Source organism: Thamnophis sirtalis, unplaced genomic scaffold (assembly GCF_051295495.1).
Source record: "Thamnophis sirtalis isolate CommonGarterSnake01/CBP01778 unplaced genomic scaffold, rThaSir2_p1.2 scaffold_12, whole genome shotgun sequence".
NCBI lineage: Eukaryota > Metazoa > Chordata > Lepidosauria > Squamata > Natricidae > Thamnophis > Thamnophis sirtalis.
The window spans coordinates 10,701,543-10,720,972 of NW_028261392.1; the positions used below are offsets into that span (position 1 = coordinate 10,701,543).

The 19,430-nt window shown below is 41.8% G+C and overlaps 1 protein-coding gene across 1 annotated transcript in view; it reads right to left on the bottom strand.

Annotated features, from left to right (window-relative positions):
* The window catches only part of KLHL1 (kelch like family member 1), a 138,793-nt gene that overhangs the window by 99,630 nt on the left and 19,733 nt on the right, over positions 1–19,430 (bottom strand). The window contains exons 2-3 of the mRNA XM_087726320.1: positions 7,393–7,575; positions 475–611 (exon numbers count right to left, since the gene is read on the bottom strand). Of these exons, the coding sequence (XP_087582446.1) occupies positions 475–611; positions 7,393–7,575 (320 nt within the window). The remainder of the gene's footprint in view (positions 1–474; positions 612–7,392; positions 7,576–19,430) is intronic.

The window sequence follows — 19,430 nt, forward strand, 5'->3', positions numbered from 1 at the left end:
AAGTGTGAATGGACACACTAGGAATTTGTCTCCGGTGCATTAACTCACAGCATACATACAAACAGCAAGTAATAGGTTATAGATCATAAATCATAGTTGCAATCATTAATCATAAGTTACAAACTGGAACATATCCTCTTGTTTTTCTAATAGCAATGGAATGGAATGTTGCTTTTTCCCTGTTAATATTGATAAAATCAGCTCCAGTTTGGAGACAACAGTATGAAAAAACTGTGGATGTCCTCTAAACAACTGTGGGACACTTCTATACAAATAATCCACCCTTAGAAGAGCAGCGATGAGACTTTGCCTAAATTTCACTGGTTCAGCATGATATCTTTGGCAGTTCCTACCATCTATTAACCCGGATTATATAAACTGTTGATGTATTAATATTCTATGGTTGCTCAAGAAAGATGAACCTGAGAATCAGGGTTTATTCCTGAAAGTACAATTCAACACACGAGGGTTTACCTGTATACGCGAACTGAACCAGATCCCAAAGGGCACCAGGGTCAATGCCTTCCATTTTGATTTCTTCTTGCTTGGCTTCGCAAACATCATTCGTAAACATGGCCGAAAAGTAATCCGACACTGAGCTGAGTACAAGCCTGGGGCGGTAGGAAGAGAGAGAAAGGCGTGAGGAGAAAGAGAAGGAACACATCTCTCTGTTAGCGTACTGTGTTTCAGTGGAGTCTGTTTCTGAGAATACTCAACCCACAACGAGTGTTGTAGCAATAGCAATAGCAGTTAGACTTATATACCGCTTCATAGGGCTTTCAGCCCTCTCTAAGCGGTTTACAGAGTCAGCATATTGCCCCCACAGTCTGGGTCCTCATTTCACCCACCTCGGAAGGATGGAAGGCTGAGTCAACCTTGAGCCGGTGAGATTTGAACCGCCGAACTGCAGCTAGCAGTCAGCTGAAGTGGCCTGCGGTACTGCACTCTAACCACTGCGCCACCTCGGCTCTCAACTAAACTTTCAAAAGTCATGAAAAACCTAGCACACTCTGGCCTGGGAAAAAGGCAACCTTATAAGTATTCATTTGGAAACAGGTTCTACTGAATCACATTCTCTCCCAAGTCAAAGTACAGAGCAGTCTTACTCTGCTAGCATTTAATAAAACACAGGAAGCAAACATTGTACATCGAAGCATCAAGTAAGCAGCCAAATATTTATTTTGGTGAAGGTTGCTTTTGGAAAATAAATAAATAAACAGGGCCACACATTTTATATACCTTGTTAGGAAAATAATTTTCTTCTCCTGTTTCTTCTGCCCTTTGGTACTGTCCTATCATTTGTGGGATCAATACTTCTCCCTATTCATAAATCCATATATAAACCTCTCTCATCCATGTCTAAGTGCCCAAATTAAATTCCTAGGTGGTGGGTCTCTATTGGATAGATCTGGCCAGATGTGATGGCCTTCAAAGATATGATTATATAGTTCAGGGGTGTCAAACTCAATTTCATTGAGGGCCACATCAATATAACTAACACTGTCATATTATATAATAATTATATAATATTTAATTACTTTATAATTGTATGTAATTACAATTATCTATAATTAGGTAATGTTTATTATAATTATATAATAATTATATCATATTATATAATGTCGTATCACTATCACTAAGTGTTGTGTCCTATGATTCTTTATGAATATGTTTTATTTTTCTTTATGTATACTGAAAGCATATGCACCAAAGACAAATTGGCCAATAAAAAATGCTGTGCTATGCTATGCTATGGCCCAAGCATTCTACCAGTGAAAATGGACTTCCAAAGCTCTATTTTCATCTGTGACGGCCTCTTCCAACCTCCGCCAATGAAAAAGGACCCCAAGCTCCATTTTCACTGGTAGAAGCACCGGAGGCCAGTCCTTCAATGTTTCCAGGGGTGGGTTCCTGCCAGTTCTAACCTCTTCTATAGAAGAGGTTCCACAAATTTACAGTGCCGTTTAGAACCGATTCCAGCTCCCTCCCACCACCCGTCCACACATCATCAAGATGAAGAGCAAGAGGATGAATTCTGGGAGTTGAAGTCCACAAGTCTTAAAGCTGTCAAGTTTGAACACCCCTGGGTTTTTTCTAAAGGGTTAGGGGTGCAAGGGTTTTGTAACTTGACAGCTTTAAGACTTGCACACTTCAATGCCAGAGTTCCTGAGTCAACATGACTGGAGGAGGAATTCTGGGAGTTGAAGTCCACAAGTCTTAAAGCTGTCAAGTTTGAACACCCCTGGTTTTTTTTCTAAAGGGTTAGGGATGCAAGGGCCTTGCAACGTGACAGCTTTAAGACTTGCGTGCTTCAAATGCCAGAGTTTCTGAGCCAACATTTTGGTTGCTAAGCTGAGTTTCACCACATTTTACAAGTTGGCCACACCCACCCGATCACATGGCCGGCAAACCACTCCCACAAAGCAGACCACTCCTACAGAAGAGGTTCTAAAAAAATTTGAAACCCACCACTGGGGTGACCCCATGGGCCGAATCCAACCCCCAAACACCACTGATATATGATGGATTGTTCACACTTTTCACACAGATACCAAGTGGAACTATGTGGCTTTGCATGTAAAAGTGAGTCTTATATATGTCCACTGAGTATTTTTCATGAACATCTGTTTACACCAGGGATGGTATTCAGCAAGTTCTTACCGATTCGGGCAAATGATAGCGGCAGCTGCTGGAGGCTCCGCCCACCCACCCCAATGTAATGCACGACCTTCTGCATGAGCGTGCTCACATTTACGAACCGGTAGCAAAGGTAAGTGAATCCCACCACTGGTTTACATGGTGTAGAAACCATTTCCTGGATATAGGCAGGATATCAAATTGTTTATAAGAGTTCTATCCTGCTCTTTTGTCATAACAGCACCCAAGCTAGCTTATAAAACCAGCCATATAATAAAAGAGCACAATAAAAATCACACTGTCTTCATCAATGAAACCACACTAACAGCAGATGAACAAAGCAGAAGAACTATGAGGAGGAGAGCCACAAGCTGAACAAGAGCGAAAATGAAACTCTTTGAAAAGATAGATTATAAAGATAAAAACATTTGGTGAAAAAGAAAATTTTTGTCTATATGCATAAAACCAAATTTCAGGAAATTGACAAAGTACCTTGAAGTACCTTTCTATTATATTACTATTCCCATTTTCCTTCTGCCTTGGAAAAAAAGAAAAATAAAGACACAGCTGTCATTGGCAAAATGAAAGGTAGCCTAAGTGCTTTTCTCTACAAAATAAACTCGGCCATTAAGGATGTTCATGGCTAGTGGGGGAAAAAAAATCTAAAATGATCATTACGATCTATAATAGAATCAGTCCCAATGGAGAAAGTTTCCAGATTTTTCTGTTGTGTTCTGATTATGCTTCTTATGCGATAGACTTGAAAGCAGGTAAATGCCTGAACTTTTCATGCATTTTATAGCATTATCTCTGTTTTGACAAGTGAAGCTGCTGTAGGAAGTTAGCCCTCTGCTAGAAGAATGAAACATTCTAGGAAATATTAGAAAGGCAGAATATTATATTTCCTTGGATGAGAAATGGAGAAACATGGTTTGTTTTAGAGGTAGAAAGCAGACTCATTCTTAATAGCCCCCACCCTCCTCAATAGCCCACAGCAGATGTCCGCACTTAAGAGATAAAGAGATAGCTAGGTCTATTCATAGGCAAATGCCCTCACCCAAGATCCAACAAAGGTAGGATTAGCCCTCTACCCATCTCACCACATGGCACCTGGGAAGATTACATCACCCAGCAAGGCTCAACCAAGCCTGGCACTCAGAACAGCATATAGAGTTGCCCCTGCGTGGCCCCATGGGAGTCTGACAACCAATCAGAACACAAGCTCAAATTCAAAAGACCAGAGAGGGCATAAAACTCAAGAACTCTCAGCATCTCTTCCCTTTTTTTTTCTTCTTCACCCAACATCTTCAAGGCACGTGATCCTGTTCACCATTAAAACCATCGTTCCAAACAGCCACCATGTTTCCAGTATCTTTCTCCCCGCTTGGAACTGAACCCAGATTTCTTCCAACACTGCAATCATCAGGCAGCATCACTTCTTCACGTCTGCATTGTTCTCTCACTTTTTCTTATTATTTAATAGTGCCTCATAATTAATCTCATTCAGGAAATCTTCCTGAATTCATCATGTGCTCTTGAATTCAGAACTTTCAAGGACCGGAGGAAATGGTTAGTTTTGGTTAAGTAGCCTAGGTCAATAGTCCCAAAGGTGCTTTTTCAAGAGGCAACTGGACTTCCTTGTTGTTTTTTCTTTTGAAGATATTTCACTTCTCACCCAAGAAGCTTCTTCAGCTCTGACAGGATAGTAGGGGATGTAAGGATTTATATTCCTTGCAGACAGCTGGCCATTTTCATCCCTTTAGAGGATCGTTGAAGCACTTGGAGGTTTATCTGTGTCTTCGGGGTGGCCTGAGTGGTGCTAATGATTCCTGTGGTAAAACTGTCTGCAATTTTTTTCCCTGGAAATCCATTCCTACTCCCACCTCATTCAAAGGGTGTTCATCCCAAATTGCACAGCTAAAAGTCTGTAAAGATTCTCAGTCATCCAGGTCATGGTTATCCCAAAGGGGTTTTTTTCAGGCAGCAACTGGACAGTTGCTGGTTTTTTTTTTTTCTTTTGAAAAAAGATGGAAGGAATGGAAGGATTCATATTCCTTGCAGATAGCTGATTATTTGCATCCTTTTAGAGGGTTGTTGAAGCATTTGGGAATCTGCGTGCAAGGAATATAAATTCTTCCATTCCCCGCTATCCAGTCAGAGCTGAAGAAACTTCTTAGATGAGAAGTGAAATGCCTTCAAAAGGAAAAAAACAACAACAACAAGAAAGTCCAGTTCTCTTCATAAAAAGCACCTTTGGGATAACGATGGAGTTTGGAGTTTGGAGTTTATTCAATTTGTAGGCCGCCCTATTCCCCAAAGGGACTCAGGGCGGCTGAACAAAAGCCAAGGGAGGGGAAATTACAAAAAGTAAGACAAACAATCAGACAATACGAACAATTTAAAAGCACAACAGATGGCCTGGATGATTGAGAATCACTACACACTACGTCAATTGTATTTTAAATATTTCCCCCCTCTAATCACTACTACTTCACAAGAATAAATTCTACAAGAAATAGACTCAACTCACGAACCCTGCCTCTCTCATAGATTGCTGCATATGTGGAGTCCAAAGCTTTTGACTCCAACATTGAATTGGATTATAAATATAACCAGTTTTAACTTTTCCAGAAGACATTTAATCAAACCTTCTGCTTCCACATATGTTCCTTGATTAGTTCCCAAACTGAAGTGATTTGTGCCCAAATTGGAACAATATGAAAACCAAAATTTCTTCCTACTCTCCAGAGCATTCAATGCCTCAATTGTCTTTATCAGGAGATAACAAGGTAGTTCTTAACTTACAATAGTTCATTTACTGACCGTTCACAGTTACAACTGCGCTGAAAAAAGTGACCTTTTTTCACACTTACAACCAATGCAGCATCCCCATCAATGGTGGGCTGCTAACCGGTTTACTACCAGTTCGCTCATACCCGCATGTGTGTTTGAACATGAACAGAAGCGTCCAGGTGGGTGGACTGAGTCTCCTGCCACTGCTACTGGTTCGGCTGAACTGGGCTGAACCAGTAGCAATCTACTTCTGGATGCTTAGCAATTGGTTCATATTTATGAGGGTTGCAGTCTCCAGGGGGTCATGTGATCAGCTTTTGTGACCTTCTGTTCTGACCTAGGCCTTCTCCTGGCAGCTCTATGCATGTGCACATTGGGAACAGACTGCATCTCTACACCCTTCCCCACAGCTGGGCTACCAAACCCCAAAAATGCATACCGCTAATATACTATATATGTGTTAGCTATTCCAAAAAGAAAGCATGCTTTCAAATGACCTGGAAATCTGAAATAGACTATCCATGCAATTGCATCTTTAACTGTGACGATGAACTGTGTCATTCAGCTTTATTTCAGAGGCAAACATACGACCCTTATCATTTATTGGTCCGAAAAGTTCTGATTGCTACTGAACTGCAATAGCTGTTAAATCAAATTCAGTCAAGATACGGATGAAAATCCATCTTCCCATTATATACCAACTTTGCGCTAAAAGAACAGAATTTGCATTTTTCATATAGAACTTAGTTGGCAAAATAAGTACTTTATTAACAAAGTGCGTCTGACAAAACTTAAATGCTAGGGTTTTTTTTGAAAAAAAAAATCTGATACATAGAGATGGGATGAAAGAAATACAGAAAGAAAATATTTAAGGCTCCTTTGCTTTTGTGCAAAGGTGACAATCAGTGTGGCTTCAAATATGTTCAGTCTTCAAACAATAGCAATAGCAATAGCAGTTAGACTTATATACCGCTTCATAGGGCTTTCAGCCCTCTCTAAACAGTTTACAGAGTCAGCATATTGCCCCCAACAACAATCCAGGTCCTCATTTTACCCACTTCGGAAGGATGGAAGGCTGAGTCAACCCTGAGCCGGTGAGATTTGAACAGCCGAACTGCAGAACTGCAGTCAGCTGAAGTAGCCTGCAGTGCTGCATTTAACCACTGCGCCACCTCGGCTCTGACAAAAATATATAGAGAGCTATATAAATTCTACTACATAGTTTAAACCTTTTTCTCTCCAATTTTTATCTTAGCTAGAATTTTGTCCTCTACCAATCAAGCAAGCTTCTTGTTGTGGTTATAGTGGACCATTAATAAACATTGAACCTTAGTTATAAAAACACAAATAGTTAAATAAAATGTCAAGGTAGGAACTAAAACCATCATATCAACGATCAGATCATCACACTTCACAGAGGTGATATTCAGCCAGTCCTCTCTGGTTTGGGTGAATCAGTGGCGGCAGCTGTGGGAGGTTCCGGCCACCCACCCCTACATAATGTAGAAGGTGTTGCACATGGACCGAAGATGGCATGTGCAACAGGCATGAAATCCTCTTACCTTTGCTACTAGTCCAGAACCGGAAGGGCGCATGTGGGGCACTTCTGCACATGTGCAGAGCATCCGTGATGACGTCTGGGTGTGTAGGCAGAGCCTCCTGCAGCTGCCGGTTCGCCCGAACTGGGGCGAACCACCAGAATACCACCTCTGGTGTGCAAGTGAAGTTTGTGAACTTCCACATTTGCGAACCAGTAGGGAAGGTAAGTATATCCCACACTGACTCTTCATACTCATAGGCTTACACCATTATATGTTTGTTAAGAGGAAGATGTTCTTAAAGAATTGAACAACTTTAAAAAATACAATGGCGTACTTTCAAGAATGAGGTGCGATTGCATTTGGTTTTGTTTCACTCCTGCCTAAGAAATGTTCCTGATGACTCTTTTACTTTAATACATACCTGTGTGCAGGTATCTTACGGTTCCCAGCAATCAAAATAACGTCACAGAGTTGCTGTTGCTTCAGGTAGCTTTCCATTTTTCTGAAGGTCTGCTCAGCATGGTGAACAGCTTGGTAGAATTCTTCAGAGGTGCTAAGGTCCATATCGCATTGAGGAGTCAAAGGATGGTTGGTCGCTGAGAGCCTATAAATCACGAAAGGAAGGAAGGAAAGAAGGAAGGAAGGAAGGAAGGAAGGAAGGAAGGAAGGAAGGAAAGAAGGAAGGAGGAATGGGGGAGGGAGGGAAGAAGGAAGGAAGGAAATGATGAATAGTTTGCCAGAAGTAATGACTAAATCAAAAGCATTTCAAAGCTGATAAGAAGTCAATTTGCTTCCCCTCCCCTCATGACTTAAAATCTCAATTGACAGAAGTCTTAGTTATCTAAATTAGGTACAAAATCAGTATGTCATTACCAGGGGTGGGTTTTGGCAATCACTACTGCCAGTTCGTTCTTGGCCACACCACAAGCACTTTGTCACGCAAGCACAGTGCAGGAAAAAATGCTCTGGGCATGCGCAGAAGCAAAAAAAACCAAGATGGCATTGCCTACAGCACTGCTGGGAGAACCAATTCAGGGGCGTGGCAGGCCTGGGTCACTGCCAGTTCCAGCAACCTAGGCCACCAAACGAATACTGGTTCGGTCAAACCAGGCCGAACCGGTGGAAGCCCACCACTAGTCATTACTGAGAAATGTATCCTCATTTACACAGGATTATGTTACACAGGAAAAAAGCACAAAATGTAAGCATAGCTAGTGTCAAGGTTCCAAGTAACACCTCCCACGAAAGACAATTCTGGTCTTCTAGCAATTCCTCAAAGTTTCATTTTAACAGAGATGTCCTATCGGCATATCTGGGTCAACCTGACTCTGAAAGTTCCATTTTTGTTCCCATCCAAAAAGAAAGTAAAGATCCATCTCCTGCACCCACAGGTCCAGCACATGGCCCAATCATTTCATCATCCCAACTGGAGACAACCCCCGTCACTCCCCATCCAGGTGCAGGCTGAGTGTCCTTGACTCCCAGAGAAGGGATTATTGTTATGGCTAATCCTCCACCGGCTCCAGTAGTGGGTTTCAATTTTTTTAGAACCTATTCTGTGGGTGTGGCCTATTTTGTGGGCCTGGTCATGTGACCAGGCAGGTATGGCCAACTTGACATCACTCATGCACACTCAGTCACATGACCACCAACCCCAAGCCATGTGGCAAAACTTTTTGGGACTCCTATGAAGTGGGGAAGAGAGGGGAAAACCTCCCCAAAATAAACAACTGGAGGCTTAAGGGCTGAAATTAGGAAGATTAGAGAAGGCAGGACAGAGAGGAATCCAGTAGAAAGCTACCACCCTCTGGGGAAAGAATTTTGGGAGAACGGAGGAGGCAAGACAGAGGGGAATCCAGGAGAAAACTCCTTAGCTTACCGCTGCTGACTGGTGGATGGACCTCTCTATGTTTCTCCGTCCACCACCTCCACTCCCAGGTATGGGACTTGACACCGAATTGGGCTAGGATAGTGCGGATGGGCGGGGGAAGCGAGCGATGGAGCGGCTTCCAGACGGGCGGGGCTGAGCGAGTAGAGACAGGGCCGGGGCAGCCGTTCCAGAAGTTACTTCTGGGTCCACCAGTCGAACCTCCTCTCACCGGATTGGTAAATTTCACCATCCGGTTCTCCCGATCCAGTGCGAACCAGCAGAAACCCTCCACTGACCAGCTTCTTATAATTCCCTCTCCCATTTTCCCAAGCACTAAATGTGCCATCCCTGAAGCTCCAAAGAAGAAGGTGGATTCCAGAACTGACAGCTAGCTTATTCATTTTATTACCTATATAACTGGAACCCTGGTTGTTATTCAGTTATAATTCTTGTTCACAAAACATTTGCCCTAATTTTTCAGAGAAAACTGCATACAATGTGCTGGACTAGTTTTGAAGATTTAATATAACACAATCATATCTTTTTCCCTAATGAAATAGATAACAAGATGCCAGGATAGTTTTTTTTCTGATAGTCTGGTCTTGTACAATATGTTTCTGGCAATAAACTCGCATTGGCTCACTTAATGACTGTGGCATTCATTTAATGACTGCCACAAAAAAGAGCATAACATTGGGTAAGTCCATTGGAAGCCTTGATTTACAACAATCATTGTGTACAGTGGAAATTCCAGGATCCATTACAGTGACAAGTTGAAGTTTATGGAGATGCTCAGTCATCCAGGTCATGGTTGTCCCAAGGGTGCTTTTTCAAGAGGCAATTGGACTTTCTGGTTTTTCTTTGAAGATGTTTTGCTTCTCATCCAAGAAGCTTCTTCAGCTCTGACTGGATGGTGGGGAATGGAAGGATTTATATTCCTTGCAGACAGCTGGTCCTTTGCAGTGAAAAGGCAAACCAAATTTTCCTTGGATGAGAAGCGAAACCAATTTTTTCTTCAAAGAAAAACCAGAAAGTCCAGTTGCCTCTTGAAAAAAGCACCTTTGGGTCAACCATGATCTGGATGACTGAGACTCTTCATAGACTTCAACTTGACACTTTAATAGAGCCTGGAATTTGTAAAGGAGCCTGCAAGGAGCTTCTTGGATGAGAAGCAAAACATCTCCCCCCCCCCCAAAAAAAAACCAGAAAGTCCAGTTGCCTCTTGAAAAAGTTGAAGAACTCAGAAGCTTCAGATTCGGGTTCATGTCAGCCTTCCAGATAGCATCCAAAATTAAATCAGAGTCCAAGGCAAAGTATTGCTCAAAGTTCCAATTTAGTAAGAGATCCTGCTGGCACATTTGGGAAAACCCGAATCTGAAGCTTCTCAGTTTTCCCCACCCAAGTTAAAGTTCATGATCTTGCCCCCACACCCACAAGTCCATCACATGGTCCAATCTCCCACTGCCATGCTGGCAGTTCCACCCATCCAGTTCCGGTCAGGTGCAGAGGTGCCAAGACAAAGGATGACCTTGGCAATTTAGAAAGGATTACTTTTTACTACATAACATTCTACTCCATACTATCCCCCCTCCACATTCTCCCTATAGAAAACAACATAGTAGAATAGAAGTGTGGCAAGCCAAAGATCCAAAAATAAAATGGCTGCAGGGCTGAACACTGTACCTCTCTAAGAAACTGTTTATGGGGTTACTCTATGCAACTGCCAACCCTGATTAACCAAAATAATTGGCCAATGGAATGGAAATGGTCAATGAAAAGCATTGAGAATCCACAAAATTACTGAAAACAACCAATTTTGGAACCATTGTTTCTCATTGTCACATGAAATACATTACTATTTAGAAAGCGGAGGGATGGGTGAGTGAGTGCATGAAGTGGATACGTTATAACATTCTATACAGCCGATTATTTAAAACGTGCATTTATTTATTTATCTGAACAAACGGGCTAATTGCTAAATATCTCTTGATTCAGAGCTGAACAAAACATATGGCTGAAACTTGCTTATTTCGAATAAAGTGGCAAGTTTCCCAGGCAACTTGATGAATTCTATTTGGAAGGTGAAAGAAGTGGAAATTTAAATGCATCTTTACTGGATAGAAATTGATAAAATAAAGTGTGATTTAATCTAAACAAGATTAAAATTAGAAAAAAAAAACAAGCAGCTCTGTGAGTGCTTTTTTCTTTTTCTTTTTAGGTGTCATATTTATTTTAAAAAATGTAATTTGATGTCTTCTGGAGATAAGGCAGCTCTCTTACAAAGGTGTTGACAACTATTTTTTATTTATTCTTAATTCTTCCCGCTCCACCACTTTGGTCATATGGTGAGCCAGAACTTACCAAAATTGTATTGACAGTAAATGAGGCTATAATAAAACATTGAATTTATTTACTTTTCAGAACCCTGCTGGTTATTGTTCAGGAAATTATGTTCATTTTTTGCCTCAATTTGGCTACTGTAGAATAATTTGTATTGTAGAAAACTGCTAATTTATGAAGGAGGAGGAGTATGAAAAAGGGAAGAATGAAGAGGGGGGAGGAGGAGGAGGAGGAGAGGAGGAGGAAAGAGGAAAGAGGAAAGAGGAAAGAGGAAAGAGGAAAGAGGAAAGAGGAAAGAGGAAAGAGGAAAGAGGAAAGAGGAAAAAGAAAAGAGAAAAGAGGAAAGAGGAAAGAGGAAAGAGGAAAGAAGAAGATGAGGAGGAGGAGGAGGAGGAGGAGGAAGAAAGAAGAGGAGGAGGAGGAAAGAAGAAAGAAGGAGGAGGAAGAGGAGGGAAGAAGAAGGAGAGGAGGAGGAGGAGGGAGAGGGGGAGGGAGAGGAGAAAGAAAAAAGAAAGTGAAATTAAATGTTTTATCTATACATGATTCTTTAAAAAAACCAAAATGAAAAAAAATATAAAAACAAAAACACAATACAGCTTGGTGAGCTGCCAAGTAGGATTATTAGAGGCAAGGTGAAGTCAACCATCCTTTAAATATTTGATCAGCTGTGGCGCAAATAGTCTCAACTCCACAGTGTCTTGTCTGGCTGCAGAGAATATTTTTGGAAGTAACAAACTCAAAACAGTGAGACGCCAGTGACAAGATGAATTAGGATTCCATGTGAAGTATCCAGCCTTTTGAAGACCACACATATAAAATCATATCCTAAATGCAAACTCCATTTTTCAAGATCCTGTGGTGGATTTATCTATCTATCTATCTATCTATCTATCTATCTATCTATCTATCTATCTATCTATCTATCTATCTATCATCCATCCATCCATCCATCTATCTATCTATTTATCTATCTATGGAATTTATACACAGGAAAAGACCCGAATACAACAGACCAGCATACCTACACCCGTGAAAATCTACTAAAACATACACACACACACACAGACAGACAGACACTAAATAAGTAATGATAAAGAAATTTCTTTGGTTAAAGAAAATCCTTTTTATATGTAGAATGAATGTATTAATATTTTGAAGAAAGCTTTCACCCATAAAGTAATGGTTCCTCTCACACATATGTGCTACTCGTTCCCAACTGTAGGGGGCGGTGCTCATCTCCTTTTCAAAGCCGAAGAGCTAGCAGAAAATGTCTCTGTGATGTCATGACTAAATGCCGAAGGAGCACAGAACACTGTTACCTTCCCACCAAAGATGGTTCCTATTTTTCTACTCGCATTTTTCCACTTTCGAACTGCTAAGTTGGCAGAAGCTGAGACAAGGAACGGGAGCTCATTCCGTTATGTGGCATTAGGGATTTGAACCCTTGAACTGCCGACCTTTAGTCTTAGCCACTGAGGAACGGGAGCTCATTCCGTTATGTGGCATTAGGGATTTGAACCCTTGAACTGCCGACCTTTAGTCTTAGCCACTGAGCCACTGCGTCCCTTTTTGACCCCCAAAATCTGGATCCTCGGAAAAATGGAAGACTGAGTCAACCTTGAATCTTGTCAAGATGTAACTCCTGACAGGGGTCATGCATTGATATAAATAGATAAATTAGATAAATCTCCACCATCAAAATAAACCAAGGAAGTTTTTTTTAGCATGACTGCAAGGCATATCTCAAGGGATCTATTAGCGTTTTCTTATCAGACTTCGAACTGCTAGGTTGGCAGAAGCTGGGAGAAGTAACAGGAGCTCACTCCGTTATGCGGCACTTGGGATTGAACCGCCAAACCGCCAAACTTTCTGATCGACAAGCGCAGCATTTTAGCCACTGAGCCACCGCGTATTGCCCCCCAAAATTATTATTTTTACATTATTAATAAAATATTTTACATTAAAATATTAAAATAGGAATATTTGCGTATTGCTCCCCCCCAAAAAAAAATCTGGATCCTAGGAAGGAAGGAAGGAAGGAAGGAAGGAAGGAAGGAAGGAAGGAAGGAAGGAAGGAAGGAAGGAAGGTTGATTCAACCTTGAGCGCTGTCAAGGTGAAACTCCTGAGAGGGGCCATGCAATAGATACATAGGGTTAGATAAATCTCTATCATCAAAATAAATCAAGAAAGCTTTTTTTAGTACGACTACAAGGCACAGCTAGAGGGGGTCTGCTAGCATCTTTTTTTTCAGACTAAAACATTTTATATGCAGGCATAACCTTTTTCACAAGTTTTTGCAGGAAGAAAGGAAAATGGTGGTGGTGGGGAGACAGAAAATGAGCTAATCGGGCTCCAGATTTCTTTTTCTTTCTTTCTTTAGGAGGGTTATTCATAAATATTAGAGAATCCCTTTTATTGTCTTGAATTCAGTGTGCAAGAAACAACTCCTATTTTTTTTTCCAATTACAGAGGGATCAGCTCAAGGATTTGCCAAGCTCACACACACTTCGCCATGAGCTGAAATGGTAATCTGGATCCGATACATCGCGGGTAGTAATCATGTTCATCGGTCTCTTAGGTTTTCTGTAGATATTGCAACCAGGATGGTCACAGGGAAAGTGGAATTAATTAAATTAATTAAATGAGCCAACTCGCCAAAGCCAACTCCCTGTGGCCAACTTATAAGCCGCCCGGAGTCCTATGGGATTGGGCGGCATATAAATTTATTAAATTACTAATTACTAAATTACAACTCGTCACGGCCAACTTTCTGTGGGACAACTTGACACAGGACAATGTATCACTTTAATTTAATTGTTGAAAATAAATGTTAAAATATTTTATTTGTCGTCATTCACATCTCATCCAGGGGTGGGTCTTCAAAAAATTGCAGCAATGGGTTTGCTGCCCAATTGCTGGGTGGGCGTGGCCTCCTGCACCATGATGGGGGGGCGTTTTTAACTCTCCCCAGGCTCCTGAGGCTTTCCTCGAGCTTCTGGGAGGGCTAAAATTGCTTTTCCTGGACTCTGGAGGCCTCCAGGAGGCCAGAAACAGGCCTGTTTTCTAGACTTCTATAACCTCTTATAGACCCATTTCCCCCCTCCCCGAGCCTCTGTGTAGGCCCTGCACTTACCTGGCATGATTGACAGGCTGTGTGGAGACTCCTGGGAGGGGTGGGGTGAAGTGTGAAGGGCAGGGCAGGGTGGGTGTGGCCAGCCAGAGGTGACATTTGGGGGTTCACTGAACTGGGCAGAATTCTAGGTAGAGGATTATCCGAACCCATGCAAATCTCCAGCTTCCCACCCCTGATCTCATCCTGTCCCTCCTTTTACATCATTCAGTGATTCTATCCCACCATTTCTTTGATATTAGTGTAACTCTTGACCCACAGTGGGTTTTCCAATGGTGAGTTGGCCATAGTGAGTTGGCCTGTGGCACAGAGGTGGGTTCCTACCGGTTCGGCCTGATTCGGCCGAGTAGGTAGTAACTTGGCCTGCCACGGCCCTGAACCGGTTCTCTCGGTAGCGCCGTGGGCACCGCCACCTTGTTTTTTACTTATGTGCATAAGCATTTTTAGTACTGTGCATGTGCGCATATCGTGCATGAAGGGCGCAGCACGTACGCAGCACATCCTTGAGTGAACCGGCAGTAGCAGCAGCTGAAATCCACAGCAGCTGTGGCAAGTTGGCTATGGGAAGTTGGCCGTGGTGACTTGGCCACAATGAATTGGCTGTGATGAATTGTCATAGGCCTCATGAAAGAACAGGAAAAGAACATGGAAACCAAATTCTGAAGACCTGAATCAATTATAAAGCCAGCAAGAAGTCAGAGAAGCACACTGAATGTCTCCCGAATCAGCATTGAGACAGGAGAAAAGAGGTATTAAAGGAGAAAAGGACATTAACAATAATGTCTCAGAGCCAGCTGCTGGCCAAGTGAGAAGCTATATTTGATTACAACCTAAAAATTTAATCTTAGTTCAATTGTAGAACTTTTAGAAGCACCATCGATCAAATGCTCTTGTTTTAATCAGGATGCTATTTCTTCCGTTACTCATTTAAGTATTCATAGCTTGTAGTAAGTTTATGTTTAGAATATGTCTGTGTTTATGGTAAATTATTATATAATATTGGAATATGCATTTTGATGAGAATCTGGGGGAAATGTCTTGCTGAATCCTGCTCAACAGACTGTCTCTTAAATTTAAAACATATCCTAAAGAAGAGCACATTTTCTCTTTAGGGCAACCAATAGCAACAGCACTTAGACATGTATATTCCTTCATAGTGGTTTGCAGCACTTTCTAAGTGGTTTACAGAGTCAGCATCTTGCCCCCAACAATCTGGGTCTTCAGTTTACAGTAGGGTGGAAGGGTGAGTCAACCTTGAGCTGGTCAGAATCAAACTCTTGGCAGTGAGCAGAGTTCACCTGCAATACTTCATTCTAACCACTGCACCACCACAGCAACTAAACTAAACTAAACCCACTCAACTCAACCAACTAACTGGATGAATGGCCTAGATCTGTTTACTATAAAAGCAACTCCAGGGTTGCTTGCTCCCAGCCCTCACATCTGCTTGGAACAATATTTGATGATTTTCTCATTAGAGACTAGGCTGACCAAGAAATGTTCAATCAGTGTTAAACCCATAAGTTCTCCCCTACCTTCCCACCCCCTGCTCCGGGCTACCAACCTGGAAAGTTTGGGGAACTCTGCCATAGACTATGCAGAGTTTGGTATACTTCACGTTTAATATTTACCAAAGGAATGGATTTAGAATGCAAAAAGGAAGGAAAAATGCTAACAAAATGACAATATGTCTCTTTTATGAAGCCGCAGCAGACAGGCCAAAAGAAATAATGCACATATACATCACACTTACACACATCAACATTTATAAATGTGAAGTGATTTTTTGAAAAGAACTTGATTTCCAATCTGTTCGCTCACCCCAATTGTTTGATCGTTATCCATAATACGACCAATTTTAATACTTGGTGGTGAAAATTTCAGATGGTTGTTATATGATAGCTTGAGTGGGCAAATTAAACTTTTATTCCAGATTTTAAATTTTTCATAAGGTTTAAAGTTATAAAATGTTAATTTGGAAATGAAGGTTCTGAAACGTTCAGCTGAAAAAGAGCATCAATCACCCAGATGAAGCGTGCACAGTTATTCATGAGCCTGATTTATTAGAAGCCTCTCACTCTTTTTCTCCTCCTAATTTATGACTTGCAGAAACTTTGCTAAAAATCTAGTAACAGAAAATGAAACATGAGATTTCATCAAGATATTCCTCTGTGGCCATTAAAATGATAAAATATCACTAATCAATATTTATCCCGACAGGAAATTCAACAAGGCATGGAACATGATAATTCTCATACTTTTCCCCCCAATCCCAGTTTCTATCCCATAATATGAAAGTTCCAGGTAAGTGTCAACTCGTTCTGAATTTCTTTGTGCATCTTTATGTTAAGAGTTGCATGACATTTGCAGATGTATGGTTTTATATACGAAATACCTTACTGATTTTTAGTAAGGATTTGTTTGTGCATATGTGTATGGATGTGAGTCAGAGGTGGTATTCAGCAGGTTCTGACAAGTTCTGGAGAACTGGTAGCAGAAATTTTGAGTAGTTTGGAGAACCGGTAAATACCACTTCTGGCTGGCCCCGCCCCCATCTATTCTCTGCCTCCCAAGTGCCAGCTGATCGGGAAGAAATGGGGATTTTACAGTATCCTACCCCTGCCATGCCCACTAAGCCATGCTCACAGAAAATTTGGAAAAAAATTGAATCCCACCACTGATGTGAGTGGGTGTTTGTGAAGGTGTGTGTTTGTGGGTGTGTAAAATGAACAGCTGGACTTTTTTCATGCTTCGCATACTTGCAGAGACTGAGCTGTAAAATTTCTGTTTTGATGACTTGTTCCTGATTTAGTTTGTATTGAAAAGCAAAGAACAAAATGGCATTTTTATTATCAACAATATTCAGAAAGAAGAGAAAAGGTATGGTTACTAAGCCACCTCTTTTTTTAGGTGAGCATTTTTTAAAATTTGGCACATTTAAAAAAATGTAAAAAGATTTATCATAGTCTGATCCTCCCAAGGGTAACACCTAAGGGGGGGGGGATTTTCATCTAGAACAACCCTTTGGAAAATTGGCAGAAGAAAGCGACTATATTCATTGATTCTCACTTTACTTGGGTGATGGGTAGTGTTATCCCTGTCAGGTCTGCAGCCAGTTCTTTTTGAGATCTTTGGCCTGCCACACTAATATGCTGTTTCATTAGTGGGGAATTGGGAGGAGGAATAGTAAGGAGTAGAATGTGATGTCGTCAAAATAAAATTCCTTTCTAGAATCCAAGGTCATCCTTGTCTCTACACCTCTGCACCTGACCGGAACTGGATGGGTGGAACTGCCAGCATGGCAGAGGAAGATTGGGTCATGTGATGGACTTGTGGGTGTGGGGGGCAAGATTATGAACTTTCAATTGGGTGGGGGAAACCAGGAAGCTCAGATTCGGGTTTTCTCAGATGTGCCAACATGACTTTCTTAATAAATTGGAACGTAGAGCAATACTTTGCCTTGGACTCTGATTTAATCTTGGATGTTCTTTGGAACCCTGACAATCCCTTTGACATAAGCCAGGACAAGAAGCAGATACCACAAAAATGATTCTGGAGCAGGGGTGTAAAACTTGATTTCATTGAGGGCTGCATCAGGATTGTGCTTGACCTTGGGGGGTCTGGCGGGACTGGTGGCAGGGGAAGGGTGGGTGTGGCCAGCTAAGCATCACTCATGTTGGGGGTGCCTGTGGTGACCAAGGGTTAAGACAGGACTTCCCTTAAACCCTCATTCATTCTCATTATAATCTCCTTCCTTCCTTCCTTCCTTCCTTCCTTCCTTCCTTCCTTCCTTCCTTCCTTCCTTCTTTTTCTTCTTTTTCCTTCCCTCTTCATTGTCCTTTCTCCTTCCTTCCCCTCTTTCCTTGTTGTTCCTTCCTTGCTCTCTTCCCCTCTTTCCTTTTTTCTTTGTCTTTCCTCATTTCCTTTCTCCTTTCCTGCCCCTCTTGCATGCTCATACGCAAAAGGGGGGGACTTTTCTCCTTTTGCTTTGTTTTTAGTTTGTTTTGCTAGCCCTCTGCCAGGGAAAACGGAGCTCCATTTTCGCTGGCAGAGGGCTGCAGGAGGCCATTGTGGCTGAAAATGGAGCCTGGTGGGGCCACACGTGGCCCCCTGAGCTCCGTTTTCACTGGCAGAGGCATTGTTCCCCACTCCTTTGCTGATTCCAGGGTGGTCCTACCGGCCAAATCTAAGCACACTGCAGGCCACATCCAGCCCCAGGGCCTTGAGTTCAACACCCATGTTATTGAGTTACTTTGTTGAATTAAAAGAACATTAAAAGCTTGTTAGAGTTTCTCTCTTCCTCCTGCTTATACTAAAAAGAATCAAGGTGAAGCTATCTTGAGTTTCTTCCTCAATTGCCCCTATCTTTCCAAACTAAGCTGATTTTTTAAAGTTGCTATTGCATTCTTTCTTCTCTGCTCCATGTAGAGTCTTCTTATAATATAATGGGAATATACAGAAGATTCCCTGCCCAGTCAGGATAATCCTGACACAGGAAATTGTGGCATTGGCGATTCATATGTCAAGCAACGAGATGAAAGCAAGTACGGTAGTTCGCTGTTCATCTCAGTATCAATAAAGAGGCTTTGGATGGTCTTACGATGTAAAGTACAGAAAAAAATACTATATCTATGTTCTGCGGTGCCTTTTTGCAATTGAAACTGAACCAGTTGAATACTGGATACCTAGTAAGACCACACCTAGAGTACTGCATCCAGTTTTTGTCACCACACTATAAAAAGATGTTGAGACTCTAGAAAAAGTGCAGAGAAGAGAAACCAGGATGATTAGGGGACTGGAGACTTAAACATATGAAGAATGGTTGCAGGAACTGGACATGGCTAGTCTAGTGAAGAGAAGGACCAGGAGAGACATGATCGCTGTGTTCCTGTCAGCCTCTGCTTTGCTGCTGCTTCAGCTGCCATTGAAATGGGGAAGGGGGAGCATGGTATTTGGGAAGGGAATCATTATGTGCTGGAGGAAGATTCTAGACGCTGACCTGACCATCTTACTGCGCATGTGGAGGAAGGGAGTTTCCCGCCAAGGTTAACTGTCCAGCATTCCATCCTGGTGATGTTTTTTGAAGATATCTCCCACCTGACATTTGGGTGAATTATA